Genomic DNA, 25,900 nt, shown 5'->3' with positions numbered 1-25,900 from the left:
AATCCACAGAGAAGCTAAGGCCCTCTCCCCGCCCCTCACCAGGGACCATAGGGTCCTCTCTGGAAGGATGGAAGACCCCTCTTCCCAGACCTCTCGTGGTTTTCCCCAGGCATCTAATAAGAGCCCGAAGTGAGACCTGAGCTTTCAGCAGCTTTCTCTAGGCTTGTTCCTTGGTCGGTGGAAATTAATGAGTACAACAGTGCATGTTCTGAGGGAGGAGATGAAAGAACTCGAGTTCAAATGCCAGGTCCCCAGGAGTTCAAAGCCTTTTTCGTGCTTTTCAAAATGAGATGGACCAGAGAACATGCCGTGTGATTTATGAGGAGAGCTCAGGACTGATTAGAGGGAAAGGCAAGCCACTAACCTTTTTTATTCCACTGGGCCCCAGAGATCCTTCCAAAAGGCAGGCACCTGTTTTTCTTTCAGCCCACGTATTGGGGACAGAGCCGAGAGCAAGAACTCCCATCTGGTCTTTTGACCAAGCCTCAGACAGACCCCATCAAACTGCTGCTTGGGGGGGTGGGGGGGGTGAAGGGATGGAGGGATGAGGCCCCATAGTCTGAGGGGGAAACACACCTTTCTGTTGCATTTCCTTAGGTGACACAGTACTCATTTTAGGTGCAAATTTGCATCTGTCAGTCACCCATGAGTGGGCTTCTCAAAACGTAGCTCTAATTCACTGGCAGGGGAATTGCCAAATGCTATAATAGAAGTAAAATCCTCTATCCTTTAAAGAATCTCTTGCCTTTTTCCTTTCTGCAAAATGGTGAGAGTTTCACCTCAGACCTCCTCAGCAGTAGCTGACCCAGGAATTCTTGGAAATTCCAGGGAGGGAAGGGTATCCTCCTGGGAGCCTCCTGCCTGTGCGAGGTCTGTGGTGAGGTCGTCCCCCCACCAGACATTTGAGTCTGGTCCACCAGATTTGGCTTTCCTCTTCATCTCTGCCCTAGAACGAAAACTGATGGGCACCACTTTATTTCTGAGGGGGAGCTGGAGAGAATTGGTTTCTAGAGAGGGCATAATGCATTATGTGAGGACTTGTATCATATACCTTGAGTTTAATTTTTTTTTAATCCACATTCAATATATCTCTGATCTTCTGGTAATGAAGAATACTTCATTGTACTTTTGCTTTTTACCACAATTAAGAATTTACAGTGTGTCTTTGGCTAGAGTTCCCCGATGCTGCTGTAAGTGCGATATAATTCTGGGCAGGCTGTTCACTGTTCCTCGTCAGCTGAATCTTAAAGGGAAAAGGGAGTTTGCTGGAGCAAAACTAAGATGCTGATTAAAACATGAAAACGAGTTTTGTTAGTAAAGTTGAAAATCAGGCCAGATTTATCAAAGCGTTCGTTCAAGAAGACAGGCATCCTGTTCCGAAGCCCATGAGGAGAATTTTGGATAAAACTTTGACTCGGTCGTTGCATAGTCTACCTCCTACTGGAACCAAGACCGACTTTAAAAGCCAGGTCTATTCCCCCTCCTCCCTCCCTCTCTCCTTCCCCAGGTTGGCAGCGCAGGTAGAGCAGGAGAGCACAGAGGAGCGAGGGGAGAACGAAGGAGTGTGTCCCAGAGTGTGAGGTGTCAGATGCAAAGCCTGCGTAGTCTTAGTATCTCTGGTGAGAGTTAAACAAGTCAGCGCCTGGAAAGCCCTTATTACAGTGTTGAGCACATAGTACCTGTTAGCAAGTGTAATACAGTCAGTAACTGTTAACTCTGCTTATTATCTCTCTCGTCCTCCAGCGCCTGGCCTTAGGCCTCTCACCAAGTCAGTGCCCAAGTAACGCTTGTTGACTTCAACTGCATATTCCCCTTCTTCTGCTCTTGGTTTTCTATGCCTATGTCCCGGAAGTTGATAGGAGGATGGTAACCCTAAAAATGGGTGCTCTTACTGGATTTAGATGGCAAGCATTACGAAGCGTGTTTAAACAAAGTCGATCCATTGCCCCAAAATGTTCAGAACTTTTATACATAAAAAATTCAGGGCCACGTACACAATAGGCTACATCCCAGAAAGGCGAAACTCAGCGTCGTTCTAATTCTTAGCAAACATTTGTCGAGCACCTTCTCATATTCAAGGCACGGTGGGACCCAGGGGACACAGAGAGGGTTAGACACAGTCTACCCTGCCCTCAAGGGTGTGAGACACCTTTAGAAGAGAAGAAATAAACACATTAAATTACTAAAAAATAAAATGCCTTAATGCCAAGCATGTTCTAAAGCCATTAACTTAATTAAATTCAGTGTAAACCAAAATGAACATCGCTACACAGTGTATTACCTTGTCCAATATTTGGTGAATACACATCATACATTGAACACAAATTTTAGAAGAGTGACAATGAATACATCCTTTGCTTAATAGACACCCCTTAAACCATTCCATAATGTACAGATGTTCTTGGATTTTAATCACACCTCATTTAGACTCTGGGTTCTTTACAGGAGCCAATACTCTTTAACTATCAAGAGTGTTTTCTGAGTTGTCAGTTTCCCATGGAAACTCACCACACCATAGGTACAGACTTTTTTTTTTTTCTAATTTCAATAGCAAGTCAAATAAGGACTTTCCAAATCTTTCAGCCAACTCGGTCAACTTAGGGACTCATAATTAAGTTTATTTGGAACCAGTAGTATTCCATCTGTCCGAATTGTTTTCTATATAGCTGGGTGCTTTAGGTTAAAACAAGTAATAATAATAAGTCTCTCTCTGGCTATCCCCCTGATCTCTTTGAACACCAGCACTGCCTGTTTTCATTATTTGGTTTATTTCCTGTATGGCAGTGCTTTTGAAAGACATCCAGGATACCCAGTGGGGAAGCCACCATCAGGCAGGAGAAGAGTTTCACGGCTGCCCGAGGCACCAGACTGGGTACAGAAGGAAGGGGCCACTGGTTGTGAGACAAGGGTCCTGCAGTCGACAGATGGGTCCGCCTGAAGGGGGCCGTATCTCTCCCAGCGGGTGGAAGCTTGCCATTGCATTGAATGGGATCTAAGCAGGCTCACTCTAGAGTGGCTGAGAACTAGGCAGGGGGACAAGAGCATTCAGCATGGAAAGTGAGATGGCTCAGTCTGGGGCCACTGTCACGGTGGAGCTTCCTGCACCAGCAGACCCTAAAGGCAGGGCCTCAGTGCTGAGAGGAAGCTTGGAAGGATAAGCTATGTGCAGACTTCTGTTTTCACACGTAATGACAGCCTGAAGGAGAATAGAGCAGTGGTGTGTGTCCGTCAGTGACCACCAAGTTAAAGGCAAGCATTTTATTTGCAACCACAAAGGAATATCTTCTGGGAACCCAAATGCCAAACAAGAAAATGTGATTAATTAAAACTAATATAGCTGAAAGATGAGGCACTAAATCTTCCGGTGGGCTGCGTAGCATGCTTCATGCCTAAAGTCTTGAAATAGACCTTCGTTTCCAAGGAGCCACGGCTTTTTCTGTTTCATCCTTAATAAGAAAAAAAAAAAAAAAACAACAACAACAAAAAACACCTGCTAATCTTGCCAAAGAATTTAAATACATGTTTATTTTGGGTAGATTTTTCAGTGCCCTGATTTCATAAACAGTTACAGTTCCGTTTTCGTACTGAACATGTTTCTGAGTATTTATTTTTGTAAATTGCTTTACCTTTTAAACGCAAGAGACAGCGGTTATTAGATTGAACCTGTAGCATAGGTCTCCTTTGTAACGAAGTGCTCCTTCTGCCCCACCAGACTATGTTTACCTGTTTTATAAATTCACATTTGGAGCTGAAACTGTCGTCAAGCTTAGTCCCCTAATAGTTTTATTTTTATATAGCACCTGACAGTGCCGTCATCCTGACTTCTCTCTCATATATGCACACATTTTCCATACACATGTGTTTCACGTGAAATTGATTTGTGCTGATGAAATCGCATCGTGTCCAGGAAAGCACAGAATTTCCCCGATACTCTAACCACCCAACTGTGTTTCACCTCCACAACACTCGGCTGAGCCCTCTCGGAGGCCCTCCGAGCATCCACGCAGGTCGGGACTAGCATGGAGCTGGGTGGGCTCTCCGAATGCTTTCCTGTGTGCCATACCAGCTCAGGCTCCCAGCTGCCCTGGGGGAGCAGGCTCCAGCTTTGTCAAGCCCTGGCTTCTTGCCTAGTGATATGAGCCCCTGGAGCCTGGTGAAGCACGTAGGCTGATGACGGGCTGTTGGTAGGCAGAGCAGAAAAGTGAGGAAGTTAACAGCCAATTTTCAGGAAGAGCTACAGAGACCTTGACCTGGGAAGACTGCGGACAAATGGCCAGTGAGTAGCAGGTTCACCACAGCTGCCCGTGCACAGACCCCAGCGGTTGGTTTCCCTGAGAAAACCACGATCTACATCACAGTTTGTTATGTTTTCTGGTAATTTCATCCTGATTAGGGCTGATGCAGGATCATTACATAAGTAGATTTAATCCTGTTTTCTTAGCAGACTTGAAGGATACTGGGGGAATATTTATGTAATAAGATGCAAAGTTGCTATGAAAAACACTATAGCAACCTAACATCCTCCCGGAGCCAAGCAGCCACTTGTAACAGCAGTCTGAATTTACATTTATGTTAGTGTCATTTTATTGACACTCTTAGTATCTCATTCTGACAGGATGTTGAAATATGTTTTCAGCTTATATTTGAGCCAAATTAACACAGTGCTGTTGGATTTTAAGTGTGGTTTGAACAACTTTTGGGAAAAAATCAGAATATTTTTGAGGGAATTTAGGTGACAGAATCTGGGTAAGTGGGTGAGTTGTCTTTTTTTTTCCCTTTCCTAAGCATAGGAAAGAATTCCTTAGTAGTATTTATTCCTAATTTTTCCTTATACTTTGTAAATAATAAGTAGGAATGTCTGATTGTGAAATAGGGAGTATCCTTTTCAACATTGGCACAGATTGTCAAATTCTCACCTGTGATTCTATCGGTGCATATAGAAAACACTTCTAGCAGATCAGCTCATTGCCCTCCAGCAGTGTGTAACATTTTAAACACAAAATCTGTTTTTCATATAAAAATAATACCTAGTCACTTTGGAGAATCTAAAAATGAATAATAAAGAAGAAAAGAAACACTGGTTAGTTATAACACTGCAAAAGACTGTGGTTTCTATTTCTTTTTCTGCATAGCTTAACAATATAAACATGTTTCTCTGTATTTTTTAAAGCTCAGACACAATAATTCGACATGATTTTGTTTTCAGACAGACCTCCTTGTGTAACCAGTGAATCTCTTTTAAGCTTTTTATATGTTAATGAAATAGAAAATATAGTGTGTTCTTTCACGTGAACCTTTGGGAATTGAAGTTGTATCTTTGAGGTGGTCAAAAAGGACACCCGAGGTTATGAAAACGTGATAAATGGACCAGCCCACCCAAAAGCATCTATGACGTCCCTTAAATGGGAGTGTGGCGGACAAGCTATAGATGTGTAGCTGGTTGGTAGTGGAGAGATAGTGTCTATTGATTTTCTTCTGTACCTCTCCATCTAAAACTTAAATTGTGACTATAGCACTGTTAAAGTGGGGCACCGGCCAAAAGAATCAATAGCAGACCATATTAAAACACATGCTTTACCAACTTCTTAGCACAGTGATGGACTGTTTATGAACACCGTTGCCCTAATTCTCCCATGCTTTCATACTGCATTGTTCATCAAAGCACAGGTGGTGACATAAAGCTATTGTATCTTGGCTCCTAACACTGTTACCCAACGCTTCATTAATCAAAGGCCTGAAGACGCTCCGTCTACCGTATGGATGCAGAAGGCAAGGACAAGAAGACGTCTTAGAGAATTCCAGTTAGCCATGCACAGTTTGGTGCCATGTAACTAATGAAAAAAGAAATAATTGAAAGAAATAATTACTTTCTTCCCTTTCTTGGAAATGCCACCAGCCGCTGTATGATACTTGTACAGCAGGTCCTCGAATAACGCCATTTTGTTACAACATTGATGAGGAAAAATAATCATTTCCTGGCTACAGCCATTGACCGTGTGTGGCGTTCACGTGTTCTGCCATGTCTGCGTGGGTTTCTCCAGGGCCTCCGGTTTCCTCCCACGTCCCAAAGATGTGTACGTGAGGTGAATGGTGTGTCTACACTGTCCCAGTCTGAGTAAGTGTGGGTGGGTGTGAGTGTGCTCTGTGATGCAAGGGCGTCGGTCCTGTCCAGGGTTGGTTCCCACCTTGCTCCCTGAGCCGCCGGGACAGGCTCTGACCACCTCAATCCTGAACTGCAATAAGTGGGTTGGAAATAATGATCTTACTTGTTTTTATTAATCTTTCTTAAATGTACATATAGCTCACATTTATTTCAATGTATAATATTAGAAGTGCATTGAGTCTTTATTTAGAAGTTTGCTGATGTTTTTGTGACCAGAAATATGCCGTAGGAACTTAACTCCTGTTTCTTTCAGTCAGCCCATGGTGAGACTGGTTTCATCATATGTTGTGTTGCCTAAAGTCACAGTTTTTAAGAACCTGTCGACTATATTAAGGACTTACAGTACTTAGAAGCCCTGGTAATTGAAGTTTGTGGCAATTATAAATTATTATTATAGTAAGCCCTCTGGTATCTGAATGGCTTAGAGACTCTTCTCTCTCACTTGGGTGAATGCCCATGATAGCAGGGAGGCACTAAACTGCTCAGCAACACTTCTCCCCAGTTCTGGGGCCCAGTGAGTCACATCCTGGGAAGTGGTTAAAGAAGGGATGGTTTATTTGACTCTCCAGCACTAGCAGAGAAGCAGGGAGAAATATTCCTGGAGAAGCTGCAAGACAGAATCTGTGTTGTGATGCTGCAGGCAGGGTGTCACAGGGTCTTTAATGAGCCCGCTGTGACTTCTGGAGCTGCTGTGTCCCAGAGGCCCTTGCTTGACTCATTGCCACTTGACACAGTTACCTAAATTTGCAGTTATCAGAATTACGCTAGGAACACATAAACCTCTGACACTAGGCTACTGGTTAATTAATCACATATCTATATGCAGCAGCCTTGAAATAAATCATCCTTCGGAAGACTATATAATGCCATGAAAAAAGGTTCTCAGTATATTGCTAAGTGATTGTTGCACAAGAAAGAGCTGAGGCTGCAAAGCAAACCAGAAGTTCCTTTGGGGTCTGTAGGATTTCCCATCTGGGAGACACAGCTTCAGGAGGAACATGAAATGTGCTCCGAGGAGGGAGGAAAAAGACAAAAGTTTATAAAGGCAAAACCTGCCGGCTTACCTAAGTTGTTTTGAAAGAATTATGATTGGCACAGACAAATGTAACTAACATCAGTCTACACAGCATAGGTTACCGTGCTAGTTGTTAGGTTGGCGTTCATAGAAATAAGCCTCCGTCTGAGAAGGGCAACAGGCACAGCCGTTTGTGGTAAGCAGAGGCTAAATGTTCATGTGCCATCCAGGTGTGGACGTGCATAAGGCCAAGTCCCCCAGGGACCCCCGCCCAGGTTCACTTTAGGGCCCCTTGATATTAGTGACTCCATTTCAGATGTTTCTAACCACATAGTAAAAGCAGTTACTAATCAACGTATATAGATCATTCCAGTTGTATGTTTTTGTATGTGTTGTACCCACAGTTTGTATGTTAGGAGATTATCTATACAGATGTAGATCAATACATTCAGAGTGATTGTTTCTAGATGGTGCAATTGAAGGTGATTTTTGTTTTCCTCTTTGTGTATCTCAAAAAATTCCCCTAATATGTGCATGTGTTATTTTAATAATTAAACTATAATAGATAATTTTAAAATTACCTAGGAGAATCTGTGGTAAAATTCATATTGACTGGGAAATACCACCTGGCCATTTCCAATCATTCAGGAAAGTCAAAAGTGGTAATGAATAGTAACTAGTATCAGATGCTGGACAGTTATTGAATTGCCTTCTTTTTCTATAAACTAGGGAATTTCCACATTTAATTTGCCCTAATACACTTACCTTTTCAGACCACACCGTCTTACCATTCCTTAGTCCAAGGGCTGGTTATATGTGCATGTTTATTAAATTAAGGATCCAAGAATAATTCAACTTCAAAGCCAGGCAGTCATGCTGAATTCTGATGCACAGGGAGATTGGCCATGATGAGTCTCTTCAGATGTGGAAGAAACCCTTAGAATCCATCTTGTACAAGTTCCTCCTTCGCTCACAAATGGGAATATGTAATCCCATGTTGAGAAGTTGCATTATTTGCCCAAGACAGGAAGTGGAAAATCTAAAACTCAACACCAGTTTCCGTCTTTCCAAGCTGATGACCTTTCTATGGCACCACTAAATTATAGGAGAAAAGCTCCGGAATATCCCTCAAATACCTTAAGTGGCATCATAAGAGTCTAACCAAATAAAATCAATCAAGAACTTTGAGTGCGTGCTATGCGTGTGGCACCGTGATACCATTTGGAGGCAAAGGTAGACTGAAGATGTTTATAACCTTAGAATGTTAATCGAGACGGAGCTGAATGGGGCGTATGCTTAGTCTTCCCATTATTTTCTGTATTTTCTACTAACTAGCAAGAGATTGGCTTCAACACAGGCAGTACATCCAGAAAACTGTTTTGAAGCTCATTCCAACAGAAATGCCAGCTTTTAAAAATATCCAGGAAATTGGCACAGTCCCTTTTTTAGCTGAGTGATATATATTTCCTCAAAAGCAATCTGCTCTGTGGTTTTAGCAAGAACAAGAAGAAATGCTATGAAGAGGTCAAATTCATTGGGCCGGAGCCATGCCATGTCACGCGTTTCCTTTGGTAAACCGCACACTGTCACAACCCACGCTTTCCATTGCCTAACTCTCCAAACAGGTAAAGAGAAACATACAGACATCTCTCAAAACGCAGGCACAGACATGATGGTTCATCTGGAATGATCTGAGTTACAATATTAACCCTTTGACTTCCCATTTCATCCCATGTTTCCTCTGCATCCCCAGGGCCTGGGAGTGCCTACCTGCAGGTCACCAGTTTATTGAGTCTCCATCTAATTTCAAGACTTATTGAAGTGCCCTCCATGCTTCCATGTTCCTGAGGCTTTTCTTTATGAGATGTACCTCCTAATAAAACTTAAAAATAAAAGTCTGAGGCATGGGATCTACAATAATATCAATCCTTAGTTTCAATTTAGAAGAGATCTTAGATGTAATACGCGTATGTCCTCTCCCTCCCCACTCCATGTTCTAAATGAGAAAAGTGTGTGTTTGTGTGTGTGTGTGTGTGTGTGTGTGTGTGTGTGTGTGTGTATTTTACCCCCAACAATAATTAGTTTGAGTGCTGAGTAAATTCTGCAAGTTTATGCTGGGTATTTCTTGTAATTATAAGTTTTTAGGCACAACTTACATGACAACACATATTTGGCAAATCTTTTGGAGGTAGGTTAAGAGGTTTCATTCTTCCTTTAGTTATTTACCAGTCAGTTGTTTACGGAATGTGTCTACCCACTATACTAGACTTTCGTAGTATAGTTTACATAATCTGAGCATCCGAAAGCAATTCATTTCTCAATCCTTAGCTCTTTGCTTCCATGAATTGTCTTAAGCAATATCATAATACAAAGCAGCAACAAAATTAAAATAAATATTCAGTGACTCCTTACAATGTGTACAGAACCATGATACCATTTTCCTTGCAGTGTCACATTAAGGGGAAAAAATAGCAAAATCTTATAAGACTAATGGAGACTCAGTCTTTGATCTGAGAGTGCTATTTATCTCCTCTGAAAAATCCCAGTACCGTATCATCAGAGTTCTCTTTTTTCAGGAATAGTATCGCGTCATGGGCCCGTACAGTACCTGCTCTCCGTACTCTCAGAAGTCACAGCAGAACTAGCCAATAAACTCTGCCATAAAGAACTGTGAGAGCTGAGCGTACCTGAGAAGTTGTGTAAATCTGTCCATCTGAACTCTGTCTTACCCCTGGAGAAGGTCTGGTTTGTTTCTCCACTTGTGTTAAGCACATGAGGGTGACACCATGCTGAAATGGGAGGACCTTCTACCCCATATGATCCTCAGGCTAGTTTGGGATCTTTTCCTCCCCGAATGGCCAGTGCGTTGCACTGTGCACAGTAGGTGAACAAGAATTTATTCAATGCATGGATAGGAAATTAAAACTAGGAAGAATGAATTTTTAGTCTGTTGAAGGATATTTCTTTTTTCAGTTTAGACAAAAGAAAAACCACAAAACAACAAAACACCTTTGTCTGTTTAATCCTACAGCAGTGACCATGTTTTTCAGATGAGGACCCTGAGGTCTAATGGAGGTTAACCGACGTGCCCCAAGTCTCATAACTGGTACGAGGCTTCAAGGCCCCATCTCTCTTTCTCTAATACCCCTCAGCCTCCCTCCAATGTATAATCTATGTCTACACACCTCTCTGAGATTGACAGTAGCAGAAATGTGGGCTTCCTCTCAGGTGTACCCCTCCTTAGAAACACCCTAGGGTCCCCAGACCACCACACGCATCCGGCTCATCCTCACGTCTCTGTGGCCTCCTGCTTCCGTCGTTATATATCAGAGACTCTATATGTTACACTTTAGAGCAGGAGAAATGACATGTTCTTTCAGGCCTTTAAAAGATGGCGGACTAGGGCAAGGTAAAGGGTGGGGATAAAAGGAAGAACAACAAAGAAATGAGAAAGGTAACATTTGACACTTTTTTCTCTAGAACTAGGTTGAAATTATTGCAGATGGAAAATGCATCTTGATTTTTTTTTATTTTTTTTTTGTAATTGAAAGTTGTTAATCTTTGGGCTCTCGCAAGAAATTAAAACTTAAATTGGACTTTTTGCCTCTTCCATATAACATTTAGGCCCCTGAGGAATATTATAATTGATGCCAGAGTATCAGGACCATGTTAACAAAGTATTTTATGTAAAACTATCCATAGCACCTTGTCTCTCATGGTCAATAAAAAGCTAGTAACAAGAGAGCATCTTTCTCAGAGGAATTCTTTTAACCTTTCAGATATAAACTATTTCATGCCAATTCCTGCTTAATTGGAGGGAAGTCATTTTAAAAAAATCACTGGATATGAGTTTGAAGTCTGTTCCATCCCTGACTCCTTTAATTGAATCAAGGTCACTTCATAAACTTGCCCAAACAGGTCTAATTCTCAGTTTAAAAAAGGGGGTAGAGGTGTTTAAAAGCACTAGTGTTTGATTAATAGTACTTAACTGGGGCTTAAGCACTTGCAGAGTGTCTTTAAGGAGTTGCTAGTAAGAATAAAGCTACCTAAAAAATTATATTTCTCAGAAACCAAAAACAAATCATTTTAATGAACAAAGCAAAAACTGCCTTTTGTGGGGAAGTGAGAAAGATTATCATGCTCAACATATAGAAGGTTTTAATATCTGAACAGCCCTCTCTCCCAGGGAAAAATTGTGGTAACTCAGTCATCCAGACAGTTTTTCAAATGCCTGCACTTTTTCCTGCCCCAAGGACTCAGAGAAGATGTATGCTGAGTTTAGGGAAGCAGGACTCTGTAGCACTAAAGCTCTGGGGATGAAAAGAAGAAATGCGAAGATGTGTCCCATGGAAGGATGTGAACCGGGGCCATCTGAACGGATGAGAAATCAAGAGTTCTGAAAATAAGTTTTTGAGAGGCTTCCTCCCGTGTTTCCTTCCCGTTTTCTGGGCCTGACTGAGGAACGTCAAGCTCCCCTTGATGCTCTCCTTAAGACAGGGTCATCCAAGTGGTCAAGTCATTAGAAAGACTCTGAGGAGGTGGCCTCCATGAGGGAGAATCAGTATCCCCGGCAGAGTCACTGAACGGAGCAAAGAAACAACTTGGAAGCAGATGAGGTCAGAGGCCCCTTGAGGTATCTTAGTTTTGTTTCTGCCATGGCTTAGCAAATGATGTCCCTTCTCCAAAGCCTGAGCTTTTTCAGCAGTGACATAAGGCTCATCCTAAGAGAGTGTCCTCAAGGTCGTAGGAACTAACCAATTAAGGGATTCTGTGGCATTTTGCAAATACCAAGTACTGTGGCAATGTTGGGAATTGATACTGGTGAGCCATGACAGAATGTAAATGAGTTCTTCACAGCCCTGTCTGCATGCGAGAAAGACCTGGGAGGCATCATACAAATACCAATGCCTGCGGGTTAATGCCCAGGCCGCTATGTTATTAAAACATTCCTCAGGTGATTCTGACGCCCAGAAGATTGAAAACACTAGCATGTAACAGGAGGATTGATGGCTGTCAGTAATAGGTGGGGAAATGGCAAAAAAGAAACAGGTTGAAATAAGGTCATAAAATATGAGAATGAGAATTAAAATGGAGTAAAAGGTACAATGGTTTAGTGGGAAGGAAGTGACTGACATAGGCAATAATGAAGGCCCAAAGGAAGAAGAAATGAAAGGGAAGGAGGTAGTTTATTCGTTTAAGTCTCACCTGCATGACACAGGTGGAGATGTCCCCCTCATCATATCTGCATGAGGTGCCCTTGAAGTAGCCTTTGGTCTAAATGGGAAAAAGGCTGGTTGGAAGGAGAGGAAAAATGAAGGTAGCCTGATGCAGAAAAATGTGCTAAGAGCCAAGGACAAAGTCCCTGTTTTTCTCTGACTCTAGGAAAATAACCAAGGGACTGTTTTCTCACCCATGAGCGGTGAGAGAGGGAAGCAAGGATGCCTGGGCACGTGCCAAACAGAAGAGTCTCTGAGGACCTCACGACTGGTGTAGGCAGAGCCGGCACACAGGATGGGCCTCGTCTCCTCCAGTAAGAGGTTCGGTCAAGGGTGGTTGGTTCCCACCATGCACAGCGGCTCGGCCGGGCCTCTCCTGGGTGCCAGCCACAAACCTGCTGTAGCAGGAACTTTCTCAAGAAATATGGCTGCAAAGAAAACTCATCCACAACAGCATCCAGTAGATCAGAAAAATGTGTTATGGAGACATTGCCTGGAGGATTTATGAAAGCATTCCGTCACAAAATCATCACAGGAGAGGCAGGAAGCCGCATTAAGAGAGGAACAGGTAGAGAGATTAGTGAAATGTGAGAAGGCAAGATGGACGGCAGGGAGTCCTAAAAGGCCGCAGATGGGTGGTAAAAGCTGGAGAAGAAGAGGTCCTCGCAATAACAGAGAAGCTGGTAGAAAAGGCTGAGAGAAAGCAGGTGTCAAAAAAAAAGAAAAAAAGCAAGAAATGCAAGCGTGGAAAAAGGTCGGGAAGAAAGCATGAGGAGATGAGGACCTAGTTTTAAAGTTTAGGGGGTGGTGGTACCCCTGTGGCGTGCATTAGAATCACCCTAGAAACTTGTTGAAATGCGAATCCCCAGACCCCAGTCCAGAAACTCGGGTTCAGCAGATCTGGGATGGGGCCGCGAATTCTTACTTAAGACCTACCACGGCGGTGTGTAGAACAAACTTGGAGGAATACGGGCCTTGAGATACCAATTAGTTGTTCATACCAGTGTCGTTCTGCCTTGGTTGTATTTTCAGAGAGGATGGGGAGTGTTTCTGTCCTGACGCCAGGCACACGTAAGTGTGCAGAAGTCAGTGTCCACGTTGGTGACGCGGGTATGACGAGGAGCCGACGTGAGGGGCAGCCTGAGCTCAGTCACTGCCCATTGCTTCCCACCAAGCTTAAGAGCAAAATCTCGGTCCCCACTCAGTGGGCTAGATAGCTGGAGTTTATATAGGGCACAGAAACTGAGAGAAGAAAAAGACTTTCTATTCAATTCATCTTTGTTATCCCAAGCATTTGGTGCTAGAAAAGCTTTGTGGGAAAGTCACTATTTCTTGCAAAGGGTGATGCCTAGGGCTGAGAACATGCTTTGCTTTGGGGCTGACCTTCATTTATTTCACATTTCAGAGTGTGGATGTGTTTTATGTGGTAGGAAGCAGCACTTCAATGTGTGTGTGTGCATGCAGTGTAGGGGGGTTAGTAGGCGTAGGAAAATATCACTTCTTGGGGGAAGGTTTCTTGAAGAAAATGAGAAGTGACCATCTGTTAAATTGGAAAGAAATCTGCAAGTTAGGAGGAGAAAGAGGTGACAGCCCTTCCATGTGAGAGGAGACACACCTTCAGGGGAAGGCTTCTCTCTTCGAACAAGATCAGCTGTGGTGCAGTCGCACCGAGTAAAACCCACTGGTGGAGCGAGTGATGTTCCCAAGCATGGGGGGGGGGTTCTGTCTGGGAAGGAGGGGGACCGTGGCCAAGGGAGGGGTGTCTGTTCCTGAAAATCCGTGTCGTTACGTGATTTATCTTGGTCTAAGTGTGACTCATAAAAAGCATCTTTAAAGCCTTTAGAAGGTAGAAAAAAGCTAGTGCTGTATGTTGGAAAGGGAAGTAGGGATTGAAAGTGAAAAAGGCAACTGAAGTCTAATCAAAAGAAAAGGAAGAATAGAGGTGGGGTGCCCTCCAGGGGTGGCTGTTGCCTGGACTTGGGGCTCTTAACAGCCCAGCCTCCTCTACCCCCACTGACCGTGTCCAGTCAGCCTGGGCAGCTGCTCCTTCTGGAGATGGCTGGGTCCTCTGTGAAAGCCACCTCCCCCGTGTGGCAGCCCCACCCCTGCACCCCCTCAACTTGTGCATGTGGGGCCCAGCCCACCCCTCCTCCTTCAGGGAAGCGCCCTCCCTCAGCTCTCCCTTCCCAGCCGGAAGCCTCCTCTCCCTTAATCCTATTGGCTTAACACACTGTGGGCACAGCCCCACCCAGGCAGTGCTAAGAGGCCGCGGCCAGGTCCATAGCTGTCCTTGGTTCTCCTGGCTGCCTGGCAGGGCGCTTCTGAGGTCAGGCAGGGGCCATGCTGTGCCTACAGCAGCACTCACCTGAGGTTTGCAGGGGTCACTGCGTACGCCCTTCCCAGAGGACACCTAAGGCATTCCTCAGCCGGGTAGCAGGTGGCATCCTTCAGCAGCCTTCTAAGTGGCAGACTCATCCTGCTGCAGCCAGGAGTGGGCATGCCTCTTTCTTTTGTGTACTTTCCTCCGAGGACAATGGAGGGGGCTGTGGGAGGCGGCAGAGGGTAACGCCAATGGGCAAACGATGAAGCATGATGTGAACTCTGTAGTGCCAGGCGCCCAGAAGCAACCCAGAGTCCCTGCCACTGGCGCAGACCCCTTCCTAGGAAGAGCTGTGTGGAAGGACGGGCGGAGCACTTGGTTTTCCTGAGTCACCTGCTGCCGGTCGTGTCTCCAGACTCACATTTGAGCCATTATAATAACAGCATCTAGCTTACCTGCATTTTCCAAATTACCTTCATCCCCCTGGCCTCACACAAAGATGGAGCTAGACAGCGTGCTTCTCTGCAGACCTGAATAACAGCTAATGCACAGACAGTAATGCAGGCTGCACGTATAAAATGGTATGCCAATGCTAAGTTGTAATAATAATAATTCTGCAAAAATGTCGCAGAAGGAATTTCCGTGAGCAGTTTGAGGAAGATTGCTGCTTCCGTGACGATACAGGTGTTACTGAAAAACAGATCGATGGCGGTCCGTTGGGACCATAAGAGGCTGTATCCAGCAGGACACTGGCTGTGCGGCTGGCATCTCACAATGCTGTCCAGCCCTGAGCCTGGACATGGGGAGGCACCACAGTGACCGCTGCCCGATGAGCCGGGGCCTTCATCTCACCTGTGGGTGGGGCTGCAACTTCTCAACCTGTTCAGACGCTTGGGACCAAACTCTGGGGAAGAGGGCTTTCCGCTACCTTTACTCTAACTGAAGGCGCTGGACACTTACACACGCGGGTGAGGGGAGATGGTCGGGTAGGTGCAGTGACGGAGGTCCTTTGAGAAGCATGAGGCCTTGAGCACAGCTCTCTTAATGGGGCCTTATTAACCCCTGAGGCCCTGGAGCTCAGCGGTTTGCGGCTATCAGTGTGGCCACTTCAGAGGAGGGAGACACGGGGCAGGAGAAGGCGTCTCGGACTGGTTGGAATCAGACCTCAAGACAGCCAGATGGATGAGCTCAGCCATTTCCGCATTTCTCCTGTAGTAGACACATGTGTGTGTTTTTCACAAAGGGCCAAGCTCTTCACTTTCTTCGCAGGGCCTTGCTCCAGCGGAACACTCCCCACAATAGAGGCGGGAATGGAATGTTCCCTCTGAGAGGAACGAAATCGCCACTGCGGAGCTGCCCCTGCTTTCCTTCTCTGCAAGGCCACGTCATGCATTATGTCTAGGAATACAGGTTCTGCAGTCACACCTGCTGATTGTAAACCTGCCCCCACAACCAGCACAAACCTATGCAACCACATTGTCTCTCAAACTCACAAATACGAGGTCTGACAGGTTCGCAAACGCATCCTACAAAAAGTGCTACACACCTCATTGCTGAATATCACTACGGTCACCTTCAAAGTACTCCCCTGGGGAAGCTATGCGCCGATAATAGCACCTAGTCCACCCTTCAAAGCAATTCTGGAACTCTGTTTCTCAAATGGCCATCAGAACTGTCGTCATATTACCCTTGATGTCCTGAATGTCATCAAAATGTCTGTCTTTCAATATTTCCTTTATCTTTGGGTAAAGAAAGAAGTCACTGGGGGCCAGATCAGGTGAGTGGGGAGGGTGTTCCAATACAGTTATTTGTTTACTGGCTAAAAACTCCCTCACATACAGTGCTGTGTGAGCTGGTGCATTGTCGTGATGCAAGATCCATGAATTGTTAGCAAAAAGTTCAGGTCTAATTTTTTCATGCAGCCTTTTCAGCACTTCCAAATAGTAAACTTGGTTAACTGTCCAGTTGGTACAAATTCATAATGAATAATCCCTCTGATATCAAGAAAGTTTAGAAACATCGTTGTAACAAGTTCTCAAACTTCATTGTCAGACCTCTTAATACTCGTATTTCCTAGGTCTCGCTTTTTGTGAGGTGAAAGGAGTTTGTGCAAATAGAATGCTCTTAGCACATTGCCTGGCACATAAACTCCTGAGCTCTTACTGTCACTGGTAGTATTACCACCGCTGCTGCTGCTGCTACTGTTATTTAGGGAAAATGGGAAGGAAAATAGAGGAGTGACTTTTTTGCCCAAATCCCCCCTCACTCCCTGAGGAGGTGCTCAGGGCATTGGGCTGGGCTGGGAGGACCACCATCGAGGGTGCTGAGCGTGGAGCTGGGCTCCAGACAATAGGAGGCCATGGAATGAAAGAATGACAAGACCAACGTACGGTTTCCCCAGAAGTATTTGTCCAAACATGCGAACCAGAACCGCAGTCCAGGAAGCAGGTGACAGACTGAGCAGTGGCCAGCAGTTCTCAAAGTGTGCTCTCGGTCCCAGCAGCCTCAGCACCACCTGGGAACTCGGAGGAAGGCAAATGCTCAGGCTTCCATCCAGGCTCCGAAAGATGTTTCAGCAGATTCTGGTGGGGGCCAATATCTGTGAATTGTTGGGTTAAACTAACCCCAGCTGTTTTATAAGTAAGTCCCAAATCTTCAGAGACTTACAAAAAGAAAACACACACAAACACACCAAAACAAAGCAAAACAGTTTATTTCTTGGGCACAGAAGCATCCAAAGCAGATATTCTTGGTCTCTGGGCAGCTGTCCGCCATGTGCTCCTTCCAGCAGCAGGAAGACAACGAGGGATTGTGCAGAAAGCAGACAGCACTCCTGCTCACGCTCCCTGGGTGAAAGCCAGTCATGTGGCAACCCCAAGGCTGTCAGTCACCGCTCAGGAACACCGCTGTATAAGCACAGAACAGCAGAGCTTGGGAGGTACACAGTGTGCTCTCTCTGCCACAGAAGCTCAGCTGACCCCAGGCACCCTGTGAGAAGAGCCAGGATGCAGGGAGGACGATGGAGCCTGCAGAGTCCCTAAGTCACCGGGCCGTCCGGGCTGGAAGGAGAACAGATACCACGGGGATGTCTTCCAGGCCTCAGACCCTGTGTCGTCCTGTGTTCTGGACCTACCAGCACAACCACCCATCTGGGCAGCCCGTGAGATCCTTGAAAAGGACTTTCCTTGCACGTGGGAAAGAAGTGCAGGGTTCAGCAGCCTGCTCATGCCATTCCAGGAGGACATCTGTCAACGTGGAGGGAGGATATTAAACACAGTTCCCCAAGGACGCAAAGCCGAACTGTTCTTGAGACATCCAGATATTGTTAGAAACAATATGTTGAAGTGTTCTATTATTTAGTTACATCTTGCCTGAGCATGAAAAAAAGATATTAACATACTATTAGCTTACTGGGACATCACCCAAAATAACTTACATTTTTCATATGGTGCTAATTGTTTTTCTGAGGCTGGCTCAGGCTCGTAAGAGAGAGATTTCAAAGCTTCCACTAGATTATTTACGTAAAGAAGTTAAGCATGCCATTATCTGTTCCCATGGAAACACAAGTAAGTAATACAGGAGCGGGAAGAGGTCACTTTGACCATAATTAATATGAAGAGTAATGGTTTATATAGAATCTAGTAGAGTACAGTGAGGTGACGTAATACCTTTAAACCAGGGGGTCCAAACTGCGGCCCACGGGCCAACTGCGACCCACAATCCATTTCTTACTCGCTCGCGGCAAGTTCCAAAAATATATTTAGTTTACTTAAATAAACCAGGTGAGGCAATATGTACTTCACTTCGAGTGAGTGGCCCAGCTGTAAAAGTTTGGACACCCCTTCTTTAAACCTCTTTTTCAGCAGTGCAATTTAATCTTTGGATCAATTTTCGTACACTAGCGTCACTTTGGTAATTTTAGTAGCCTCATGTTGATTTTTAAAATGTAAGTTAACTTTGTTGAGCAAACTTTTTCCAGTGTTGTTATTTCATTTTTGATCCAATCAGAAAATTCCAGCAACAGTTTTTCCAAGGTCCTAATCAAGTAGAAATCGATGACAGCCCTGGCTTTCCCTTTTCATATGTCACAGCTCCTTGCCCATGGTTTCTCAATAAACAGTTGGCTGCTGAAGGAATCAGTGATAATCCAGACGCACCACTGGATTCAGCAGGGCCTTTAAAACCACCAAAGGAAGACTGACTTATGCTCAGAATGGTTTACCTTTGAAGTGTCTTCTTGTATCTTTTTTTTATTATTTTTAAATTGAAAACTGGTAATCCACATGTGGTGGTTCTTAGCTAAATATTCCATTCATCGGCACACAGGGCCCTCCTTGGGGATTCTTACAAAAAGACGCGCACTGTCGCTTATTTTTTATTCTTGTGCTTGTGTGAATAGTGCATTTATTGTTCAGTCTCTCAAGGGTACATTTGATCATGGAAGCTTGGTTACACATTTTTCAAAATCATTTAATTTATTACATTGTCCCAGAACGAACTAAAGAGAAAAAAAAAAAATAAGAGAAATGAAAGAGTGGACCTTTCAAGTTTCTGAATTTTTAATGCAGTGAGAAATGATGTTAAGTTAGACTTTATTAGGATTTTGTTTCTTTTAGAGCTCCGGTCCAGGAAACACAATCTAGCTGCTTCTAGGAAGCCTCCTCTGGGGTGTGGGTTCAGCACTGCAGCCTGACGCTGAATAACATCTACAAACAGGTGGCCTGAAGTTAAGTGGTGTCAATATACAATTTCTCACCCTTTAGAAGATAGCCACTTTGCTGCCACATGAGTAACCAAACATTTTTTTTTTGCAAATATCTAGCTTGAAATCACTTAATCAGGAATTAAACCAGTTCTATGCCCCAATTATAAAAACATTGATGGGATTGGCTATGGTATTGATTGGGGGGCTGGACAGAGTTGCAGCAGCTGGGTTTTTATATATATGTAATGATACCACATTCCTATTCCAGAACTGCAAACAATGTGGTATCCTAGCTGGCAGGAGCCGTGGTCACTTGGTTTAGCCAAGAATAAGAGCTGTCAGTAGTGTCATTCCACGAGCTTATAAGAGAACCCCTAAAGTAATAGATGGTGCGCTTTCCTCCATGTATTTATGTTCAGATAATTTATTTAAATAATGTTGCTGGCACATGCTTTATAGCTGCTTGCATTTTGCTACACAGATTTCAGTGTATCTTGCAGACTATGCAATTCATTTGGAAAATGTAATTTCCATCCCTGCATACTAATCGATTTCTTCACAAACACCTGCTATCAGTTATGATAATAAAAATGCCAGTCTGAATTGAGGAAGGGCCAAATAGAGCTTCCTAAGGAAATGACTTAAGTGTCTTTGAATGCTACTAAATGTAGTAATGTGCTTCTGTAGTGCCAACACTTTTTTCATCGTTTGCATTTTCGGTAATTTTGCCCTATTACAACATCCCTCTCTCAAATGATGCCTCGTAACCATTTCCTCATGGATTGGTAAACTGAGTTGTCAGGAGTAGGTGTCTCAGGGTGTGGACAAGATCTGAAGTCGGGCAGAGCAATGTCACACGCCCTCGCTCATGCTCCTGGGTGCACCCTGGGCCACGTCTGATTTCAGGAGTCCCTAAAAACTGTAAAATTGGCCGCTCCCTGGTTTTGCACACGCGTGTCCACCAAACAAAATTCCCTTTGCTCATTCCCTTCAGCCTGCAGCTCATTCCGCACACCACCGCCTCACCGATCATCCTGTCACCCGTTTCCTCAGGTCTTCAGTCCTTGTCACTTGGCCGCTCCGTTGAGCCCACTCTCCAGCCTGACTTCTGAGCCTCGATCCTCTCTCGCCACCTGACACGGCTCGCCTGTCTCTCACCGCTTCCAGACAGACTCTGGCCATTTTTGGTCGAGCTGCTCTCCTTCCTGCCCCAAATACTCTCTTCAATTCTCATCGCTGGACATTTGCTTAGGCTCTTGCTCCTGAGGGGATGACCGTGCCCACTTCTGGGATTGCATCCTCCAAAGCCCACTTTAATTATTCCAGTTGGCGTTTTTCTTTCTCTTTCCTGAACTCGCATGGATGCATTCATTTGCCATCTACCTTGACACTATGGTGCTCATTCACTTAGTCACTCGAGCAGCATTTATGGAGTTCTTCCTATATATCAGGCATCAGGCTGTCCTCTCTTTCTGTGAATGTGTTGGTTTCCTTCCAAATGTGTCAGTTTCTTATTTGCAGCTCCGTGAGAGAAGAGACATACTCTGTCTCTTCCTTTCATGATCCAAGCTGCCCGGGCACAGAGCACGCGTGCAGTAAATCCTTGTTGACTAATCGATCCCTAATGGTTTGCAGTATTTTAGTGTGTACTCTACATAGGTGATCATTTTGAAAAGTAGAATACCACAAAACAATTCTTAACATAATTTGACGTTTGATGTTTGCGGAGCGGATTCACCAGGGTCTCACGGCACATCAGTAAAGACTTGCCGTCATCATATGTGACGTGCAGGAGGACACATGAGACACTGCCCTCCATCTGGCTGTCTGGCTGGGGTCGGGGTTCGGGGAGGTGGTGGGAGTGAGCACGGGCTGAGGACGATAGTAGGTCCAAACGGTGCCTCACAAACCGGAAGTTACTTCTTCGAAGAAGTTTCTAATAACAAGCTTTTAAAATATTCTTTCACTTTCTCTTGCTTCCAAAAGTACGGAAAGAATTTTCTGTGGGAGGGGGAAATAATGTGTGACACCAGTGGGAGAGGAGAAAGGGAGAATTCGAGATTGATTTTGAGCTAAACGCACAGATGGGCAGAATTGCCGAGGGACTGAGAGCCGGGACCCTGGAGCCAGCAGTCTGGGTGTGAAGACTGTTTGAATGACTTGCTTTGAGGGCTCACACACGTCCTCTGACTTCTCTGGGCCTCGTTTTCCTCATCTGTAAAGAGGGAGACTAAGAGCAGCACACACGGCACAGGCTCAGTGGGGGTAGTTAGGAAGTGCGTGAGTTCACACGAAGCCCTTGGCCCGTGTCCGTTTTATGGCGAGTGCTCAGCAAGCTGCTGTCCACACTGGAGAGACCACAGAGCAGTGAGCTGGCATGTGGAGGAAGGGTGCCCCGTCCTTCACTGTCTCTTTGGCCATTCACGCTCCCCAGTCATTCAGTTCCTTGAGACGTGTAAGACCCTGAGAGAGCGGCCTCAGTATCCCAGTGAGACGGCGATGTGACTGAGGTCTGAACCTACACACAGAATTGTAGGTGTCAGGAAGGAAAGTTAGAGTAACCCATCAGCCTTGTAGTGAAAAAGAGTTTTCCTCTGCTGGTGAAACAGATGGAAGCAGGTTACCATTCTGGTAGGAGTTAGAGAAAATAGTTTGTGCCGTTTGTCCCAGCAGAGAGCATAAGCGTCCCTCCTTGCCCTGGGCCCTGCGTGCTCTGCCTGCGGGGCTGCTGCTGATGAGAAAAGGGCAGCGCTGCAAGGAGCCAAGTAATCCTGCGGAAAGGGAGAGGACAGCAACATGGGCCATGGGACTGTCACCTGGAATCCTGAACATTGCCAGCACCCCCAGACACATACTGACTTCCGAGAGGATGCCCAGCATAGAGGGAGGGGACCAGAGACAACACATTTGGAAGAGCTCCGTCCGGTTCCCACAGGAAACATTCATACGTGAGACAGGACAAATAGAATAGATTTTTTTAAAAGTTGCACAAGGAGGGATGCTCACCAACGGTGAGGAGCCCTGGGGTGAGGCATTTCGGTGTAATTTCCGAGCTGGATCGGACGTTCAGAATGTGGGTGAGACTCCCCTTTCCCACAGAAGGCCCCCTCCGTCGAAGCACGAAGGTAACTCACCTGAACTCCATCTGTTTGTCCCCCAGCCCTGGCTGCTCAGGCCTATGCCCTTAAAGAAGAGAATGACAGTCTCCGTTGGCAGCTGGACGCCTATAGGAATGAGGTAGAGCTGCTGAAACAAGAAAAAGAACAGCTTTTCCGAACAGAAGAAAACCTCACCAAGGACCAACAGCTTCAGTTCCTGCAGCAAACCTTGCAAGGCATGCAGCAGGTATGTGAGCCCACAATTTTTTTTTTTGAACATGGGTGGAAGTGAAATGGGAGCCATTTGCCAGGACAGGTGGGGGAGAAGAAACAACCAAAAAGCTAAGTTGCTAGGAAAGAGCAGTGCCGATGGCTGTTGGTGGAAGGGTAGAGCCTGGGGAAAAGCCAAACTAAAGAAATACATTGCAGAAATCCGCCCTCAAGGTAGAAAGTAAAGGAAGAAAGTCTGGGTGATGGAGAGGTTTGGATATGAAATTTAGCCTCATCGCCAATGGTCTGTACCATCCTGATCATGATATAAGTGTTTTGTTCTCAGAACTTTTAAATGAAAAGCATGCCAACTGATTTCACCAAAGCAGAGTGAGTTTGTTTGTTTTCAAGATCAGTGAAAACAGAAGCAATGTCATTTCCACTTCTTCTGGATTATGCTTGGGATCTAGACAGGTTCTATGAGCACACTACATCTTTAAGAAATATTTGTGTCTATGAGTTTTTGTTTCTCATTTGTTGTCTTGTTCTTTTGTTGTTTTTGGTTTATATACCACATATCAGTGAAATCATATGGTTCTCTGCTTTTTCTGTCTGACTTATTTCGCTTAGCATTATACTCTCAAGATCCATCATGTTGTCACAAATGTTCCTATATCATCTTTTCTTACTGACAGACAATAGTTTAGTGGTTACCAGAGGGTAAGGGGGGTGGGGGGTGGGAGATGAGGGTAAGGGGGATGAAATATATGGTGATGGAAGGAGAATTGACTCTGGGTGGTGAATACACAATGGGATTTATAGATGATCCCATTTCTGTACACCTGGAATTGTACACCTGGAAGCTATATAATTTTACTAACAATTGTCACCCCAATAAATTAAAAAAAGAGAGATAGAAAAAATACATATATAATACAATACACCCCCCCCAAAAAAAAAAAAAATATTTGTTGATGGGATGGATGAAGCACTAGAACTTGGGGTGAGGGGCAACTTTAAAAATAGGCCAGGGTCTGTGCTTTTGTTAAAGAATGGCAGACTCAGGGCGGCACACTCAAGTTAAAGGAGTGTATTTCCAGCAGTTATTAGGAGGAGACAAGCTGTGGGCTTCTGAAGACGATGGAACATGGACTGTGGGAAATGACTTGTTGAAGAGAGGGGATAACTGGAGCCCTGGTGGTGGGGGAACCAAATAGAAGATTCACAGCTGGATTGATATCTGAAAACATCAGTTGATAGCTGATACACAGGGTATTTTGGTCTTTGGAGCTATCATAGAATAATATAGCATAAATTATCATCACACATAGGTAGTTTTTTTGACCCCTCTGAATATGTGAATTTAACCACTCTTTTCTGGCAAAAAGGAAAAAAAAAGATTTTTTTTATTTAAACAAGGGAAATATAAGTAGGATAATGGGAAATTAAATACATAGGGAATGGGATATTTTTCTAAATTCCCCCATGCATATTGACTAAGGTAGCTAAGATCAGGAGCATGAATTGGCTATAAAAGTGTCTTAACAATGAGAGGTAGCTGCTGCAGAAACATTCACCAAGCAGGGAAAAATAATTGAGAGGAAGGGATATAAAAAAGAAGTGGGAATTGGGATATAAACAAGTTAAAGACCAAGTCACGGAAATTATGTCTCAAACATCTCCTGCCATTTTAAAGCAATTTTTGAGTCTTGGCTTTGATGGCCGACTGGTTGGTGGTCACAGTGTGTGTTAGACAAATCAGTGAGACTCAGAGGAGAGAGCCTGCCAGGAAAATGTCATTGCCGTCATTGTGGAGGTCCCTGCCCTTGGAAATCGCTGTAACAGCTGTTGTGCGAGGCTCCCAGGGGTTGTTCACAGGGCCTGGCATTGGGTGTGTGTGTAGGTGACCTTGCCAGGAGGGGAGTCTGTCGATTTCCGTAGACCATGACCCCAGACCTAGCCCACAAGCTACGATGTCCCACCTCCCACAGCACTCCCACTTTTCTTTCAAGGAAGATTATCCCAGTTGCTTTAAAAGTTGATACAACCTTCAAGGTGGTTGAAGATTCAAATTTAAAAGAAGTCAGAGGAGGCGAGGGTAAACTGGGAAGTCAGGGAAAAGTGTGGTGGGGGTGCCAGCACAGGGTGCTGGGGATCTGGGCCGCCCTGGGCCTGGGCCACTCTGGAGCAGAGCTGTACATCACCACTGACCAAGAGCCACTTCAAGAAGACACTCAGCTGCTGCAGCTTCTCACACATTTGCAGAATCTCCTTATCAGTAGGAACTTTATTTTAGTCTAGGTTTTCTGTTTTGTCTTTTGGGATTTGGTTTTGGTTTTGGTTTGGTTAGTTTGGGTTTGGTTTAAACAACAGAAACTTACTGTCTCACAGTTCTGGAGGCTGCAAGTGCAAGATGAAGGTGTGAGCAGAGCTGGGTCCTCTGAGGGCTGTGAGGGGAGGATGTGTTCCAGGGCGACCCCAGCTTCTGGTGGTTCGCTGGTCATCTTTGTCCTTCCTTAGCTTGTAGACAGATCACCCTGCTCTCTGCCTTCATCTTCACATGGCATCCTCCCTGTGTGTGTGTGTGTGTGTGTGTGTGTGTGTGTGTGTGTGTGTGTCCGTGTCCAAATATCCACTTTGGATAAGGTCACAATTTGTATAGAATTAAGCGGCTCATGCTACTCCAGTATGACCTCATCTTAATGAAGGACATCTGCAATGACTCTTTTCAAATAAGGTCCCATTCTGAGGTGCAGGGGATTAGAACTTCCCCATATGCATTTGCAGGGGACACAGTTGACTCAATCACAGACACACAGCAGAGAGGCAGCATATATTTGTTGATTGGAGGAGTGAATTGACAGAGGCCCGGAGGCCAGAACTAGCATGGCAGCTGTGGGGAGCTCTGGGTTATGTGGCTTCTGGGGTCCTCAGTAGCGAGGCAGGGCGTGGTGAGAGCTGACACCCTAGTTACGTGGGGCACCTCCTCAGCCCCTAGCAGTACTAACCCAAGGGCAACAGATGTGATTTTAATTTTCGCTGGTGGTTTCGTTGGCTCCGTGGCAACCTCTGTTGCAACAGATCTTCAATATAGTTTGAAAATATGTGTGTGTTTTAAGATTTATATTTCTACCTTAGCATCACTTTGAATAAATTACCGCAAATTGCTAATT

At 44.9% G+C, this 25,900-nt stretch overlaps 1 protein-coding gene across 3 annotated transcripts in view; it reads left to right on the top strand.

Moving 5' to 3' along the window:
* Window positions 1-25,900, top strand: part of ENOX1 (ecto-NOX disulfide-thiol exchanger 1) — a 366,236-nt gene that overhangs the window by 266,512 nt on the left and 73,824 nt on the right. For all 3 annotated transcript variants that reach the window (XM_088793020.1, XM_088793019.1, XM_088793018.1), the window contains one exon: window positions 22,580-22,764. In XM_088793020.1, the coding sequence (XP_088649146.1) occupies window positions 22,580-22,764 (185 nt within the window). The remainder of the gene's footprint in view (window positions 1-22,579; window positions 22,765-25,900) is intronic.

The sequence above is a fragment of the Rhinolophus sinicus genome, chromosome 16 (genome assembly GCF_057876585.1).
Source record: "Rhinolophus sinicus isolate RSI-liver-muscle chromosome 16, RSI-T2T, whole genome shotgun sequence".
Lineage (NCBI taxonomy): Eukaryota > Metazoa > Chordata > Mammalia > Chiroptera > Rhinolophidae > Rhinolophus > Rhinolophus sinicus.
Note: the sequence above shows the minus strand (reverse complement) of the source record. Positions and strands in the feature narration are given on the sequence as shown.